Source organism: Lissotriton helveticus, chromosome 11, assembly GCF_964261635.1.
Source record: "Lissotriton helveticus chromosome 11, aLisHel1.1, whole genome shotgun sequence".
NCBI lineage: Eukaryota > Metazoa > Chordata > Amphibia > Caudata > Salamandridae > Lissotriton > Lissotriton helveticus.
This window is the reverse complement of record NC_136072.1, coordinates 11,058,158-11,073,893: the sequence shown is the minus strand read 5'-3', so window position 1 is coordinate 11,073,893 and position 15,736 is coordinate 11,058,158. Positions and strand designations below refer to the sequence as shown.

General features: G+C 46.2%; 1 protein-coding gene across 1 annotated transcript in view; it reads left to right on the top strand.

Annotated features, from left to right (window-relative positions):
• The window catches only part of LOC144791846 (putative cation-transporting ATPase 13A4), a 446,251-nt gene that overhangs the window by 168,318 nt on the left and 262,197 nt on the right, over positions 1-15,736 (top strand). Inside the window, exons 5-6 of the mRNA XM_078666631.1 lie at positions 10,026-10,106; positions 11,204-11,273. Of these exons, the coding sequence (XP_078522757.1) occupies positions 10,026-10,106; positions 11,204-11,273 (151 nt within the window). The remainder of the gene's footprint in view (positions 1-10,025; positions 10,107-11,203; positions 11,274-15,736) is intronic.

Below are 15,736 nucleotides of genomic sequence, written 5' to 3'. Positions count from 1 at the left end.
TATGTAATACTTCTTTAAATATCGAACAAAACCACAATTACTGGATGATGGCATCAGTGCTGTCATTTGAGATGTCATCAGTGATGTCATCAGTGATGTCACTGACCATGTCATGAATGATGTAAAATGTGACATCATCAGCAGTGAATTGCGGGCGAGCGAGTTATAGTTAGTACAACTAACTATAACACAGGAATTTCAATGGTTTTGAACGAGTGAAATGCCCAGCTAACTATAACACCCCTAAAACCTATAGTTTTTTCTGTGAATTTCTAAGGTCTTTTAAATGCGAATTCCTAACTATAACATGTCTGAAATGTATGGTTTTTTCAGTGAATTTCAGAGGTTTTTCAAATGACAATTCTTAAATGTATTAATTATCATATTTATTTTTTTATACTGATTTTCTACATTTTTTTAAACTATTCATTTTTAGATATTTTTTAAATTACATTACATATTTTTAATATACATTGAAAAATAATGTTTTTACAAATATTTATTTTCATATTTTATATTTTTTTAATATATTAATATTATTTTCTGTATTGGTATTTTTTTTCTCAATCACTGCGCGGAACCGAGCCGCCATTTTAGGATTGTTGTGTAGGATCCGCGTAGGGTATGCGATGGGTGCATATTTTCCTGCGCAATCGCTATGCGACCCATACGCAACTCCAAGCGCATATGCGACATACACGTATTACGTTACGCGACGCTCGCGCCCTTCCGCATGACATCATATATGTATTCGACGCGGTGGGTGCGCGTCTCCTGCAAAAATGTTTAATGTTTAAAAAGATATATCAATATTAAGGGGAGACATTATCTGAGCTAATCATAAAAATATTATTCTTTTACTTTTAATAAACCTATGTTACTTTTAAACACAATTTCGGGAAGTTGCGTTGGGTGCGTGCTGCCTGTGCGCACGCGGACCCCATGTGACTTCAAAAAAAGACATTTGTTTGGTTCATAACACTTCCTATTCTAACTATTGAAGGATCCCACCCATTTCAATCATTCTTCTTAGACTTTATTGGGATTAACATCTCTCTGCTGGTAAGATCCTTTTTTGGCAAATTGGACAACTATTATTAGTTACAATGGCTTCAGGACAGCAGCTACCACATAATTCTAACAACTCTTCAGATGAGGAATTTGTTCAAGAATCTCCAACTCCTGAGAGGTACACCTCAGTGGCGTGGAAGTGTTTTTCTATACCGGAGGGCCAGAAGAAAGTCAATGCTGTGAAGGTGACATGCAAAGTCTGCAAAAGGGTGTTGTCCAGAGGTGACTCCATGAAGAAATACTCTTGCGGGACTGCGAGTATGATGAAACATCTAAAAACACAGCATCCTGTGAACTTGGCAAGGGAGGAATGTAGAAGATTAGCTCAAACCCCTCCGTCTGCAGTTCCTACCAACTCTTCTGCTGCTACGTCCTCTGAACATCTGGACATTCGTCCTCAATTTGCCAATGCAAAAATACACTGTATTAAGTGTAATAGATTAATCTGCTATAGGTAGCAGTCTGGTGATTTGGTTTGTGGAGCACTAGACAATCATCAGTGCTAGATTTTTTTTATTTTCCCCTGAAGTTCATTGTTTTGTTCCTCCAGTTGTCTTTCTTTCCTTTTCAAAAAAACCAAAAAATCAAAAAATCGTTCAAAAAAGTACAAAAAAATATAAAACAAGGAAAAGAAGAAAAAAAAAGTTATTTATGGAACTAACATCCTGGTTAAAAAATAGAACTATATTTGTATGATAGTGTGTGAACGTTTAGACAAATGTATGTGTAGTGCATAATTGACTGAATGAATGCATTTGTTGTGTATGGTGAATGTATAAGTGCAGAACTATAAAGAAGTGCAGCAGCATGACACTGTACACTCTTTAGCTGCAGTGTGCTGTGGTACTTCCGAAGCACAGGGATGCAACCTATGTCCATAAATATGTTGCAAGTCTATGCTTCTCTCTGCACTGCTGCTTAAACTGCAGCAATGTTGTGACAAGGCACCCTTACACCATGGTGCAAGGATATAGATGTCGTATGGAGTTTGTTTTTGTGCAAGAAGACACACCTTCCTGCACAAAACAATCAGTGAAGGTATTTTTCTCCTTCAATGTATGCTGTGCAATGTAGCATATATTAAAAGAGAAAAAATGAGGAGAAATGAAAACAATTCTCCTTGTTGTGCCTTGCTACACCAAATGGAGGATGGTGCAGCATTCACGCACATGTCCAGATTCATGATTTCTGATAAATATGGAGATGTGTCTTGTGTGTTGTGTGGAAACTCCCACAGCATTACCTATGAAACGCCCTTTCAATGCAAAGTGGTGTGTATGAAGAGGTCGTATTTACATGGAGAAGAAAAGCTATGCAGGAAGCCTTTTCCTCTCCTTGTAAATATCAAGGAGTGTCTTGAGCCATCACTATGTTACAAAAAGTGACATATTGTTGGCACAGGATGCTTCTAATTTTGCCCCATAAGTACTTAGGTATTGGCAGACTATTACAATAAGAACATATTGCTAATTCATTGTTTGAAAAATTGCATCAGAGCGACAACAGATAAGCACAGTTATGTCACTAAAGATGCACAAAGAAGAATAGTTGAAATGATTGCGGTCCTTCCATGTGTACATTTTACAGATGAGGGTAACAGAGTCTTCCTCATCAACTTTAGACTCTGCATAGGTACTTAATTATAGGTACCAACATCTCTCAATAAACACAACGGCTCTTTTTAGAGGCACCCAAGATCTAAACACAAAATCTTGATGTATATCGGAAAAATATTACTTTTTTTGCTTGGAGTCACGCACCCAACGCGTTAGGAGTCGTGCACCCAACGCGATGAAAGTTGTGAACCCTATGCGCTGGAGTTGCGCAACCTACATGTTCATGTTAGGAGTCGTGCACCCAACGCCTGCACACCAGGGGCTGCACTGAGCGCCGCGCGGCTCCTAATTTTACTGTAAAAAATAGCACCTATCAGTAATTTCTATTCTCCCCGGCGCCCCATTCCCTGAGGCCTATATGCAACGTTGGGGACCGTGGGGGGAGCCCCAATGCCCCCACAGTCCCAGCAGGCTCACCGTGTCCTTCAGGAGCCGGCATTGCTTTTCCACACGGTGAGCTGCTAACATGCAGCTCCCATGTGGAAAAGCAACATGGTTTGCATTTTGAAAGAGAGAGCAGGCTTCCCTGCTCCCTCTTTCAAAATCCAAACCAAGTTTGCTATGACAAGGCGAGGCTCCTGCCCTACCATAGCAAACAGCAGTGTCCCGGGGTGCACTGCAGGAGCCGGTCCTGGGGGGTGGCAGTCGCCAGGGCCCTCGATGGCTCCAGGAGGGGGTCCACACGGCCCCCCTCCCACTATATACAAAGCCCCGGGGGTGGTGGTCCCCGGGGCTTGGTAGGGGCCTTCGAGCCCCCCCAACCATTTTTTTCAAAGCCATGGGGGGTAGTGGTCCCCGGGGCTGGGGGGTGCCTTTGAGCCCCCACCCATGTATTTTGCTGGGGGGGTGGCGGTTGAGCCCCCCAAACATTAATTTTGTAGCCCCGGGGCTGACAGTCCCCAGGGCTGGGGTACCCCTCTGGGCACCCCTAACATTTAATATTTTAGCCCCCGGGATTTGGCCCCCCCGGGGGCTAATTATCAAAGAACGCGTGGGAGCCTGCGCTTTGGTTTTTTTTTTACGGCAGAATCCCCGCACCCTGTGCGTATTTTGCCGTTTTAAAAAAAAAACATTTTGGGACCCTGGGGCTCCTTGTGGGAACCCCTAAGCAGGTCTAGTGGGTCATGGTATTTCTACCCTGCCCCCTTTATACGTTTTGCACACTTGTTCCACTGATTTCTACAGCCTCACTTCTACCGAGGCACAAAATGGCTGACAACACTTCCTGGTTTGGAGTGTTGACAGACAGTTGACAGCCAATTAGCATGCAGCTCGTGATCATAAGGGTGCGCTCAGGATGCGCGGATCCACCGCGGCCATATATATATATGTGATTTTACTTATGATTTCCTCAACAACTACACCATTTAACCGAAAGGCACGACTCTGAACCAAGGTCTACATCTCTGCCAAATTTAGTGTAATTCCGTTCAGCAGTTCGGACTGTAGCTGCGATTAACGGTCCCTATGGAAAATTGCATGGGGAAAACACGTTTTGGGACCCCCTTTTTTCTCAGCCCCCGCTTGGCGAATCACCACGAGACTTTTAGGATAGGAGCAGAAAAGGTTTTTTAGGTTTTGAAAATTTTGCGAAGATTCGCCAACCGGCGCCAAAGTTATTCCAAATAGAATGTTGCGGATTTTCTATGGAAAATAGGTCCTAACTATAACTACCTACTGGCGACCGCCAGTTGGTAATATATACACATTGTTAAAATGTTATATTAGTTAAAACACTTAAAACTATAATATAAATTAAAATTATTAGTTTATTAATTGCTTTTAAGTAGATATATGTATATATATGACAGGAACCTCCTTCCCTTGACAAAAAGGAGCAGAGACCCGAGGGGAACATTGGAGGCCTTTATTGTGTTCTGTGGCGAATGCATTTCTGGCTCGATGTTAGCCGTCATCAGCGCCCAAAAGCCTCCCAGGATTAAAATAACACAACGCCAGTGCGTCCCACCTTCTTAAGCCATGATGTTACAGGCTCGCTCCGCCCCCTCAGCACACCTGTGTGGCCTCCCTAGTGTGCCGAGAGACTACAAATCCCAGAATCCCCAATGTTCGGTTCCTCGGAATGGTGTTGCACGCTTCAGCTTAATTGGAAGTCCGGAGTCCGCCGGGAAGTCTTGGAGGAGATTACGCAGTTGTGTGGCCATGGGGCCACACACAGGGCAGCGTGAACTGTCATTGCAGCCCCTGCTACATTGATCCTAATCTTCACGGCTGAAGCGTCATGAGGGGACAGGAGGAGACACGTTGCTTGTGAACTTAAAGCCACAAACCATGACACTTGGATTGTAAGCACATTCCGTGCTCCCCTGCACCTGAGCACAACCACCAAGGTACTGTTTTTACCCCCCTGCGACACCATTCCGAGGATCCGAACATTGGGGATTCTGGGATTTGTAGTCTCTCGGCACACTAGGGAGGCCACACAGGTGTGATGAGGGGGCGGAGCGAGCCTGTAACATCGAGGCTTAAGAAGGTGGGATGCACTGGCGTTGTGTTATTTTAATCCTGGGAGGCTTTTGGGCGCTGATGACGGCTAACATCGAGCCAGAAATGCATTCGCCACAGAACACAATAAAGGCCTCCAATGTTCCCCTCGGGTCTCTGCTCCTTTTTGTCAGGGGAAGGAGGTTCCTGTCATGTATCCACGCATCTGCCAGAGACGCTTTACAGAGTACCCCGCTTCACCAAAGGGTCCCGACTAAGCTGGCATGAGCTGTTGCAGTTCTTTGTGTACCCAATGTTAATTGGAAGTCCGGAGTCCGCCGGGAAGTCTTGGAGGAGATTACGCAGTTGCGTGGCCATGGGGCCACACACAGGGCAGCGTGAACTGTCATTGCAGCCCCTGCTACATTGATCCTAATCTTCACGGCTGAAGCGTCATGAGGGGACAGGAGGAGACACGTTGCTTGTGAACTTAAAGCCACAAACCATGACACTTGGATTGTAAGCACATTCCGTGCTCCCCTGCACCTGAGCACAACCACCAAGGTACTGTTTTTACCCCCCTGCGACACCATTCCGAGGATCCGAACATTGGGGATTCTGGGATTTGTAGTCTCTCGGCACACTAGGGAGGCCACACAGGTGTGCTGAGGGGGCGGAGCGAGCCTGTAACATCGAGGCTTAAGAAGGTGGGACGCACTATTGTTGTGTTATTTTAATCCTGGGAGGCTTTTGGGCGCTGATGACGGCTAACATCGAGCAAGAAATGCATTCGCCACAGAACACAATAAAGGCTTCCAATGTTCCCCTCGGGTCTCTGCTCCTTTTTGTCAAGGGAAGGAGGTTCCTGTCATATGTATATATATATATGTATGAATTATTATATATGTGTGCTTAACTTTTTCTATTCAAGTTTATTTCTTATATTTGTTAAAATATATATTACATCTATTTTACATTAATGCTACAATTTAATATGTATCATTTCAATTTATATATTTAAAAAAACAATATTTAATACAACGAGATACATTACAGTGATATTTTTGATGATATTTTTGACATTGATATTTTGGTCACCATATTTTGGTATGGGGATATTATTAGGGTCGATATTTTGCCTGTGAATTTCACCAGCAACCCTAGTCATGGTCTCCTTGGTTCTGGTCATACTAGTTCTTCTTGTACTATTCTGCTTGTTATCTTTGCCGTTTGGCCATCATGGCCCATCTTGTTTGTCCCAGTCTTCTTCCATCCACTCTTGTACCTGATTGGTCCTCTTGGTGCTAGTCACCTTGTCCTCAACTTCTTTGCTGTGGTACAGCAGGTCCTGGTCCATCATGTCTCACATGCCTTGGCCCTTTAGTTACCTTGTCCTCAACTTCTTTGCTGTGGTACAGCAGGTCCTGGTCCATCATGTCTCATGTGCCTTGGCACTCCCTTAGCCTTTGTGTCCCGGGTTGGATTATCCAGGTCTTGAATCTGTTCCTTGTCCTTTTAGTCCTACTGGTGAGGCAGCCATTGATCCTGGTCTTCTTGATCCAGCTTCTCCTTGTTCGGGTCCTCCTGAGCCTGACCATTTTTGTTTTGGACCTCCTGGCCACCAATGTTTAATCCCTTGGACTATCAGGTCCTGGTTGGACTTCTTACAACGCATTCTCCTCTCCCTGGAACTGCTACTTGCAATGACTGCTCTGCCCCATTCGGTAATATGAGCCCTGGTCCCTTAATTCCTGATCCTCATGACCCTCTTTGCCCTGTTTCCAATCCTCCTGGTCATTAACCTTTTAGTTCATCTAGTCCTCCTTCCTCTGGTATTCTGTGTGCCCTTGGTACTGGTCCCCCTGGTGTTCGTACTCACTGTTGTGCTTATCCTGGTCCTACTAGTCACTGTCCTTCAGGTTCTGATCCTCATCCTCCTCTTTATCTGGCCCCAATCCTACTGGCAGTAGTCATCCTGCTCTTTGCGCACATGATTTTGTGATCCTGGCCCATAACTCATCCTCTGAGCCTTTCCTAGATCTGATGATGCTGTACCTCCAGGTCATGCTAGCCGATAAACTTCCTGTCCCTTCAGTTGATGGTCCTGCTCTGCCTTCTCATCATTCTTATGTATTCCTCCTCCTCATTACTTTGATCCCGTGCCCCCTGTTTCACAGACTCCTGGTCCTGAACCTTTATTTCATCCATCAGTCCTCCTAATCCTGCTTTCCTTGGCAATCTAGGCTTCTAGTTATCCTGTATCTACCTTCTCCTCCTGATCCCTGTAGTCTTGGTTGTAGTTCTGGTACTCCTTTGCTGGTCCTCGTGTATGATGTCTTCTGGTTCTGGTCCTCTTCCACATTCTCCTGTGCCTCCTGATCCTTTTCACCCTGGGTCACCTAGTCCGATTTTCCTTGTCCTTTTCCTCCTCACCTATTTGTTCTTGGTCCCCTCTGGCATTGGTAACCCTGGTCCTCATGGTTTAGGTCTCCTCAGCCTGGCTCTTCTTGTCCCAGTAGTGGTAGGTCTGATCATCCTTGCCCTCCTGGTGGTTCACCTCCTGGCCTTATTCTCCTACTGGTCATCATCCGTATCCTACTGGTCCTTCTCCTAACTTTCCTAGCCCTCCTCCACAAAGTATTTAGTCAGGTACAGATTTATATATTTTTTTGGCTTCCAGATTTATTTTGCTGAAACAGCATTCTCAAGGACAGAAATGAGTGCTTAGAAGAGACATAACTATGCCCACTCAAAACACTGCTTAGCATGTTAAAAACCGAAACTACTATTCATAAGATACATTGTGTGGGTGACTTCTTTGCCTCCCAACATCTGCCCCTAACGGATTGGTACACCAGGAAGTTGGGTTGGTCTTTCTGACGGCCCTTATTGGCCTAAGACCGCTAATGGCCTGGCGATCGATTTGGGCTAAGGAAACAACTGGCTTCACCAGGAGAATTATCAATGATTGCCTACGCCTGGATAACTGTAACCTGATCCCATGGCCTAATTATGTCATAACTTCATTCAAAGACATTTTTGATTTGGACGTCTCTGTGGACCCCGCTAGCGCAACCGATTTTTCTAAAAAGGAACTCAAAAACATTTATCTGGAGACCAAAGCTATATTGCGTGGTGAGGCAACCAGCAAGCTCACATCAATTTTATTATTCCTACAATCTGAATAGGCCTGGCTTTTCAAAATATCTGAAGGTGGTGACTAAGCAATCCCACCAGTATGTCCTTACATGGTTAAGACTCGGTATTGTACATAAACTGGTGGCTTTCCCTTCGATAAAAAAGCACCCATCTATTCGCTGCCCTTGTGATGGAATTTCGAAGCAGAGCACTGAGCACTTTCTACTTATCTGTCCCTTGTATCTGTGCCTCCGTACTGTCTATCTTAAGCCACTTTTTAAAAAATATTCTGTGATCACTATTGAAACTGCTATGAGGCTTTTATTTGCACTTGACGACCCGGATGTGTGTTTTTTTACAGCTGTTTTTATTCTGAAATCTGTGTCCGCCAGGAAAAGTATGGTCTTCGACACTATTGAATAACTCATAAGATCTGTTCTTTGATATATCAACTGCGTTGCCTACCGTTAATAATTGCAAATATTTAACATGTACTGGCTTGTGACGTTGTGATGTATTTTATGTGCTTTTATGATTGTTTTTTTAATGATCGAATAAAGCTTTTGAAACGAAACGTGTGGGTGACTAAAATGTTAGTGTGGCCAAAAAACAACGAGAAGAAATGAAGATAAGGTAAACATGTCTGACACATTCCCAGGGTTACTACCCTTGGTTAATCTGAAAGCATGAGTTGCTGCGTGGAAACGTCCACTCTCCAACCGTGTAACACCTTCCCGGCGCAGAGTAATGCAAGGCAGTGACTATCAATGCTTTGGGTTAATCTTGATTTACCAAGCCAAGCAGGGCCCTACAAGATGGCTTTGTGTAGCAAATCTGACTAAAGGATCAGATTGCCCCTGGGTCCCCTTGAGTGGCGGATTTGCAGTGCAGCATTTTGATAAATATGGGCCCTAGTGTGCATTGATTTTATGTCAGTTTTTACACAGTCTCACCATGCATTGCACAGGTACTTACAATGTTTTCTCGAGCACTGGTATGGTCTCCTTTATGCGCATGCTGCAGGCATCTCATTTTTGTTCCCTGCTAGGCCCCACTGTCTAGGGCACCAATGCTGATTGTCCCCCTGCTCCTCTCTGCTGCCACTTTAGAATCACCCAGCATGTACCGCCTGTGGCCCTATAACCTGGAGGTTAGGTTCTGATGCAACCATGCATTGTTCAGTCCACCACGGGACCTCACATCTCTGACCTCCCCAGGTTCTGCCCCTCCATCATTTCACTGATGTAGAAGGGGTCCATCTTCCTCCAGCTCTAGCTGTGAGACTGGGACTTGCAGGCTGCTTGGACAGCTCATCATCTGTGCCTTCTGTTGCTCAGTCAGTGCTATGAGCTCACTGATGGTGAAGGTTACAAGGATAGTGATATATGTATGGTTCCAGCCGCAGCTATCTTGGGTCCTGGCAGTCTGTCTCTCCAAGATTACAAACATTGCCCATAGTCAACTATGCATTTGTACACCTTTCACACCCCTTCATAGTTACTGACTCAATGGACCTCATTTCATCCTTCTCAGATGGATGAAGGACTCAACCAGCTTACAGATTATTTTCTGTAGTTGCTTGAAGGTGTGTGCAGCAGGCTCCTTAACACACTGAGCCTTCTTAATGGGCTTAGGTCTATGGGTAGTAATTAACCTGAAGCAAGCACATATGAAGGCCTCGTGGATCAGTGTATTTGTTTTATAAATGTGTAAATTACATTATATGCAAACTAATGTTCTTTGTTCTCATTTCAGGGCTCTGGAGGACAAGTACTCCTGCACTGACATGCACACAAAGTTTGGATCCGGATTCACAAGTGAAGAGCAAGAAATCGGGTAGGAAGCCTGTGACCCAGCACTCAAAATGAGCAGCACATTCCAATGTATTGATGTTAAGTGCACTACACTCTAGCAAAGCACTTGTGTAGCACTTAAACTCACTGAAAAGAAATCGGATTTCACAAGTACTCTTTGAAAGTGCATGGAGCTGATCATTGGAGGTCTTCTGCTGCATTACATTTTTTGTGGGATTCAAGTTGTTTCAAATTCTTTCAACATGCATGGTTGCCAAACTGCACATTTTGTAAGTAGGGTTGTGGGAAATATACGCAATTTTCTGTCACAAAACTATGCAAAAAGCCAATCCTGCAGATAGAGCTCTATTTTAGTGTCCCACGACATAGCCTTGCTGTTCAAAGATGGCCACCACCTTCATTGTATGTCGCCATGTTAGGCTTTGGCGGTTATTGTGACAAGCAGCAAAGTATCAGTGAGATGTTACAGAGACTTCTGCTGTGCCTTCCATGAAGCAGCATCAGTGTAAAGGGACAAATGGCTCCATTCTCTGGAGTGACTACAGTGCTGCAGGCAGGGAGTGTGCACAATCCTCACACACCAGAGACCTTCCCAGCCACCTCCTGTGATCCACTGCTTGCCCCTTTAATTGCACACATAGGTCAGAGGTGACAGATGCAGGGCTGTCAAGATTCCCTTGTCCATGACTGAGGTTCTCATCAAGTCAGGCTTTTCTTTGCACTGAAGCACTTGTCCTGTTTATAGCATCATATATTGAGGACTGCCAGAGAGCAATGAACAGACCTGGACTGGAGAAGATGCTCATGCATGGACCTTGGAAACGTCACAGCTCTGATGATGCAGAATTCACTGGGACATGTGGGGAAGATGCAATCAGCTGCTACTTCCATGAGGGTAAATGTTCCCTTCATTCATGATCAAGTAGCTTGAAGTAGTACAAGAACCAGTTCACAGCCAAGAAGAGTCAATGTCTCACAATCCTGGGAAGATCATTGGACCTGGAGTGTGGAGGGTCTTTCCACACTTGTGCTTAAGATGCTGGAACCTCAGGCAGGAATGATGTTTACATATTGTATGTTTTCAATGTTTATTACTAACCAAGATATTGTTCTTTGTAGGAAATTGATATGCGGACCCAATGCTATCGAAGTAGAGGTAGTTCCAGTTTGGAAACTGCTCTTCAAAGAGGTAGGATGAGCTTCTGGACTCTTACTTTGTGCAGAAAACAACCAAATAAGGCGTTGATTGCCTGATACGATTTTTTAATAGGGTATTCAGTTATTAATCGGGTGAGTATACAATGGCAGCTCTTTCAGATGTGACAAGTTAAATTAATATATAGAGATTCAAATAATATGTGTCATAGATGTAGCCTGAATCCATTGCATAATACCAAACATTTAGCTGCAGTTATGCATTTTTGCTGTCCAATTGGTGGTAATTGATCGAACATTTTGTGGGAAATAATTAACTATCCCTAAAAACTGTATTCCCCAATTTAAATTCATTATAATAATGTCCACGGATATTATGGGCCTGATTACGATGTCAATCGGCCAAGCATCCGACCGACACAGTAGCGGAATGGAACCGCCCGACTATTAGTCAGCAGTTCCATTCACAGTATTAGGATTAGACCGCCCTATGGGAGGTTGGAAACATCCATTTTTAGGTCGAGCTATTAAATCCAGCAGGGATTAATTAGCTCAAACCTATAGCAGGGGAACAAACTCTCTTGAACAAGCGGTTTTCTCAGCGGATTTCTCACAATGCATGTTAACTCTTGAAGCGGGACGCTTCTCCAGCGCACGCTTGGCCTCAGTAATTCCATCCGCATCGCACACCACATCAAAGGCTGCTGCTCCCCCTCACTCACACCCCATCCCCATATGCTCCTTCCCTCCCTCCCACTTGCTGGCTCCCCCGCTCACCCAATCAGGCTCTTGAAGCGTGGCGCTTCGCCAGCGCTTCCCTCCCACTCGCTCACTCCCCTTCTCCCCCGCTCCCCACCCCCATCCGACTTGTTGTTCTTCGGTTCCCACTCTGCAAACTGCCCCTGCTAAAGGGATCGTTTCACTATCTGCCATATGTTTTAGTTGGGGCGCACTACGTTTTGCTTCAGGTTTGGCCTTAATCATGTAAATTCAAACATATCCACCACAATACGCTTTTTCTCTTTAAAAGCACATCTTGTTACTGCTGATTTCTCTGACATTACCATATGCATTCCCTAGGGCAGGCACAAATGCAAGCAGCTCCTTTCCTTCCAAAGCACACATACAGGGAGCCCATTGCACACTGTGCGCGCTGCTGTGATTACCCTGCAAGGAGACCATCTCCGCGAGAGCCATGGACTGTCTGCGCTGCAGCTGGAGAGACAAGCGAATTGTACTCCCCCGCCCCCCCAACCAGGCTCTTGAAACGGCGCTCCGCAGGTCATAAACAGGACCATCTGCTGCATTCCTAGAGAAAGGTCACGCTTGACAATACCCGCGGAAAGGCAGAAGCTACGAGCTTACATGTTTGTGTGTGTAACTAATTAGCCGAAAGCCTGTGAATATCTTAATGAGAATGTCTTACGTTGAAGGTCTTGAAGTCAATCATTAATTTTTAACGTTTCTTATCTTGTTTTCGGATTACAGTCATGGCATCAACACGTTTGTTTTTTATTTTCGGTTTACAGTCATGGCATCAACACACTTGTTTTTTATTGTTTCCTGCTTTCTTTGGCTTGTTTAAATTTTTATGTATGATCCACCCATCTGCCATTTCTCCTATCCTTCATTCTGGTGTTACTCTTTCCCTTCCCTTTGGTTGCTTTCTTCTTTGTTTTGTTAATGTTGCGAGGCTTATATTTCTGGCATCCCTCCCTTGCAAAGACAAACAGCAGTCCCTTAAACTGACTGGGGGCCGCTCAGTGAACCAGGGGAGCGTCTGGCTCACCTCTCTGTCCTCCACTTTTTGTCCTCTCCAGATTAACCTCCCGGGTGTTTTGGCGCCTCCGGGACATTGAGAACAGATTATGGCACCGGGTGCCGCTTTAGCACCGAAGCGCCCTATCTGTTTTCAACATTGTATGATCCAATCCTTTGTCTGACATCTGCTAAGCAAACAGTCAAATCGTTTTCATTCTGCTGTCCACTGTTTACAGAGAACGGCAGAAAGGGGCCTCTCATACAATTCTTCAATAAGAGCTTTGCTGTGGTTTGTTGAACGGATTCTCAGAGCACCCGTTTTTAGACCTTGGGAAAAAGGGAGGCTCTTACAAGAGAACGCGTTTCATAGGCAATAAAGTAGTAACATCACACATTTAAGAAATACAAACATACGTATGTCCATGAAAAAGATAGTAAAATAAATGCTTTTTGTTTTGATGGAATACAAATTTTAAAAATAGATATGTTTGCACGTGTGACCTTCCTAGGTCTATTATGTGTTCCTTTCTCACTGTCATGGTCCCATTGCTTGTTTTTATTCCCACTTAAAGCCCTGCCTCACCCTGCATCTCTGACTGCCCATAGTAATCTTGGCCTTCTAATTCACAAGAGCTTATGTTTTCTGTAGTTTTTCATCCAACCCCCCCACTCCATCCATCCATCCATCCCCCCCACTCCATCCATCCCCCCACTCCATCCATCCATCCCCCCACTCCATCCATCCATCCCCCACTCCATCCATCCATCCCCCACTCCATCCATCCATCCCCCACTCCATCCCCCCACTCCATCCATCCCCCCACTCCATCCATCCATCTATCCCCCACTCCATCCCCCCACTCCATCCCCCCCACTCAATCCATCCATCCATCCATCACCCACTCCATCCCCCACTCCATCCATCCATCCATCCACCCCGCCACTGAATCCATCCATCCATCCATCCCCCACTCCATTCCCCCCACTCAATCCATCCATCCATCCATCACCCACTCCATCCCCCACTCCATCCATCCATCCATCCACCCCGCCACTGAATCCATCCATCCATCCATCCCCCACTCCATTCCCCCGACTCCACCCATCCATCCATCCATCCCCCCACTCCATCCATCCATCCATCCCCCCACTCCATCTCCCCCACTCCATCCATCCATCCATCCCCTCATTCCATCCCCCCACTCTATCCATCCATCCATTCATCCATCCCCCACTCCATCCATCCATCCATCCCCCACTCCATCCATCCATCCATCCATCCATCCACCCCCCACTCCATCCCCCCACTCCACCCATCCCCTCCACTCCACCCATCCATCCCCCAATCCATCCCCCCACTCCATCCATCCATCCATCCCCCACTCCACCCCCCCACTCCATCCATCCATCCTTCCATCCATCCATCCATCCATCCCCCCACTCCACCCCCCACTTCATCCATCCCCTCCACTCCATCCACCCATCCATCCCCCACTCCATCCATCCATCCATCCATCCATCCATCCCCTACTCCATCCCCCCACTCCATCCATCCATCCATCCCCCACTCGACCCCTCCACTTCATCCATCCCCTCCACTCCATCCATCCTCGCCCCCCCACACTCCGTCCCTCGCCCAGCCCCACACTCCATCCCTTCCCCGCCCCACACTCCATCCCTCCCCCGCCCCACACTTCATCTTTCCCCGCCCCACACTCTTTCCCTCGCCCTTCACTCCATCCCTCACCCCACACTCCATCCCTCCCCCGCCCCACACTCCATCCCCACCCCACACTCCATCCCTCCCCCGCTCTACACTCCATTCCTCCCCCACCCAACACTTCATCCCTCCCCCACTCCACACTCCATCCCTCGCCCCACACTCCATCCCTCGCCCCACACTCCATACCTTCCCCGCCCCATACTCCATCCCTCCCCCGCCACACACTCCATCCCTCCCCCGCCCCACACTCCATTCCCCCGCCCCACACTCCATACCTCCCCCGCCCCACACTCCATACCTCCCCCGCCCCACACTCCATACCTCCCCCACCCAACACTCCATCCCTCCCCTGCCCCACACTCCATCCCTCCCCCACCGCACACTCCATCCCGCCCCGCCCCACCACACTCCATCCCTCCCCCGCCCCACACACCATCCCTCCCTGCTCCACACTCCATCCCTCCCCCGCCCCACACTCCATCCCTCCCCCGCCCCACACTCCATCCCCTCCCCCGCCCCACACTCCATACCTCCCCCGCCCCACACTCTATCCCTCCCCCGCCCCACAGTCCATCCCTCCCCAACCCACACTCCATCCCTCGCCCCACACTCCATCCCTCCCCTGCCCCCACACTCCATCCCTCCCCGCCACAACATCATTCAGAGCCACCACAGCATCAATCTGTGCAACCATTCAACAACAACTGATTCAAATATGTTCTCTCAATGTTTCAAGCTTTATTACAAATGTCACAAAAAGATGTTGATATTTCACTTCTGTTCTTGGATTTTGTCACAATAAAATACACTGAACATAATCTTCACAAAAGTTATTTACAAAAGTTTAAGCTATTAAGCTATTGCCATTATAAATTACAATACCTTTGATTTAAGTATTAATTATTAAAAAAAATTAAAAGCCATTGTTATTTGTAATATCAATACATCTAAGTCACTTAAATAAAACACATATTGCATTACAAATGCTATAGGTGTCACATTTGCGAAAGTTA